The sequence below is a fragment of the Amphimedon queenslandica genome, unplaced genomic scaffold (genome assembly GCF_000090795.2).
Source record: "Amphimedon queenslandica unplaced genomic scaffold, v1.1 AMPQUscaffold_6610_Cont21434, whole genome shotgun sequence".
Classification (NCBI taxonomy): Eukaryota; Metazoa; Porifera; class Demospongiae; order Haplosclerida; family Niphatidae; genus Amphimedon; species Amphimedon queenslandica.
In genome coordinates, this window is record NW_003553101.1 from 1 (window position 1) to 1,402 (window position 1,402).

A 1,402-nucleotide genomic window follows, 5' to 3' on the forward strand; every position below is an offset into this window, starting at 1 on the left:
AATATGAACATGTCTAATAGCTACTGTGTGTATATATATGTGTGGTATAATTTGTTTATTTTATAGAGCATAAGATCACATATATGGATCATTTCCTTGGATCAATAGAAGGGACAGTCTACATTTCCAGCTACAAGATGTACTTCAAATCTGATCCCACTCCTAAGAACACTGTAAATATCACTCATTTATTTATATTTTTATTTATATATATTTTCAAATAGGAAGAGTCTGTGGTATTGAATGTCCCCCTTGGTGTTATCACCCATGTTGAGAAGATCGGAAGATCAAGACAGAAAGGAGATAATGTCATATATGGACTTGATGTTCACTGCAAGGTTCGGAAGAATAACATGACTGTTAGCTTTTAACCTTATAATATGTTTATATATGCACACACACACACACACACACTCTCTCTCTCTCTCTCTCTCTCTCTCTCTCTCTCTCTCTCTCTCTCTCTCTCTCTCTCTCTCTCTCTCTCTCTCTCTCTCTCTCTCTCTCTCTCTCTCTCTCTCTCTCTCTCTCTCTCTCTCTCTCTCTCTCCTTCTCTCCCCCTCCCTCTCTCCCTCCCTCCCTCCCTCAGGATATGAGGACGTTAAGGTTTGCTTTTGCTCATAATCAAGAGTCTCACGGTAGAAGAGGAATGTATGACCGGCTGCAGGTATAATGATGCCCTACTATTATCTCTATTTAATGCCCATCCTTTCTCTCGTATATTAGATTGTAGCTTTTCCATGTTCTTATGGAAAGGTAATAGAATAAATAAATAATAATAAAATTATAATTAATTGATTTCTTTTAGAATGTTTATGCATTTCATTTCCGTGGTGATTACCCTGACGACGGTTGGGAGGTGTACGATCCAGAGGCTGAACTGAAGAGAATGGTAACCTTTTGTTTACTGATTGTTTACTTGTTTGTTGTTTGTTGTTTGTTGTTTGTTGTTTGTTGTTGTTAGGGTGTTGGTAATGATGGAGTTCCATGGAGGATTTGTCATTTAAATAAAAATTATGAGCTTTGTGATACATACACATCAACGGTGGGTTGGGCTTTATTGTTATTAAATTTATTTTATTTTATTAATTCAGTTTTCCGTTCCTTTGAATTGCAGTGATGAGATGGTACAAGGTGTTGCTCAGTTCAGGAGTAAAGGAAGAATACCAGTAATTCAATTTTAATATTATACAGTACATGTGTCAATAAATGAAGACTCCTCTCTTAGTGTGCTAAATATAGTACAGGCTGATTTTTAAGCAACTTCAAAAATTTATTAAAAAATTCAAATTTGATCGGAATTAGCTCAAACTTTCTACACAACATAAGAACATGTATATGCATCAGGAAAAGTTATAAAAATGGAGAATTCTCTCCTTTTCAATTTTGGCAAAATTTGGCCAAT

At 35.4% G+C, this 1,402-nt stretch overlaps 1 protein-coding gene across 1 annotated transcript; it reads left to right on the forward strand.

Annotated features, from left to right (window-relative positions):
- The first annotated feature begins 130 nt into the window (after window positions 1–130).
- Window positions 131–1,196, forward strand: LOC100638833 (myotubularin-related protein 2-like). Its single transcript, XM_020007578.1, has 7 exons — window positions 131–173; window positions 225–338; window positions 587–664; window positions 724–753; window positions 806–889; window positions 962–1,042; window positions 1,092–1,196. Exons 1-7 carry the CDS (start codon window positions 138–140, stop codon window positions 1,179–1,181), a joined length of 513 nt encoding a protein of 170 aa, XP_019863137.1. The 5' UTR covers window positions 131–137; the 3' UTR covers window positions 1,182–1,196.
- The last annotated feature ends 206 nt before the right edge of the window (window positions 1,197–1,402 follow it).

Excerpts from the sequence above, each read along its gene's own strand:
- LOC100638833 (XM_020007578.1), top strand. The coding sequence starts at position 138 with ATGTACTTCAAATCTGATCCCACTCCTAAGAACACT. Across the intron at positions 754-805 it reads TTCCATGTTCTTATGGAAAG|AATGTTTATGCATTTCATTT; the intron begins GTAATAGAATAA and ends GATTTCTTTTAG. Across the intron at positions 890-961 it reads AGGCTGAACTGAAGAGAATG|GGTGTTGGTAATGATGGAGT; the intron begins GTAACCTTTTGT and ends TGTTGTTGTTAG.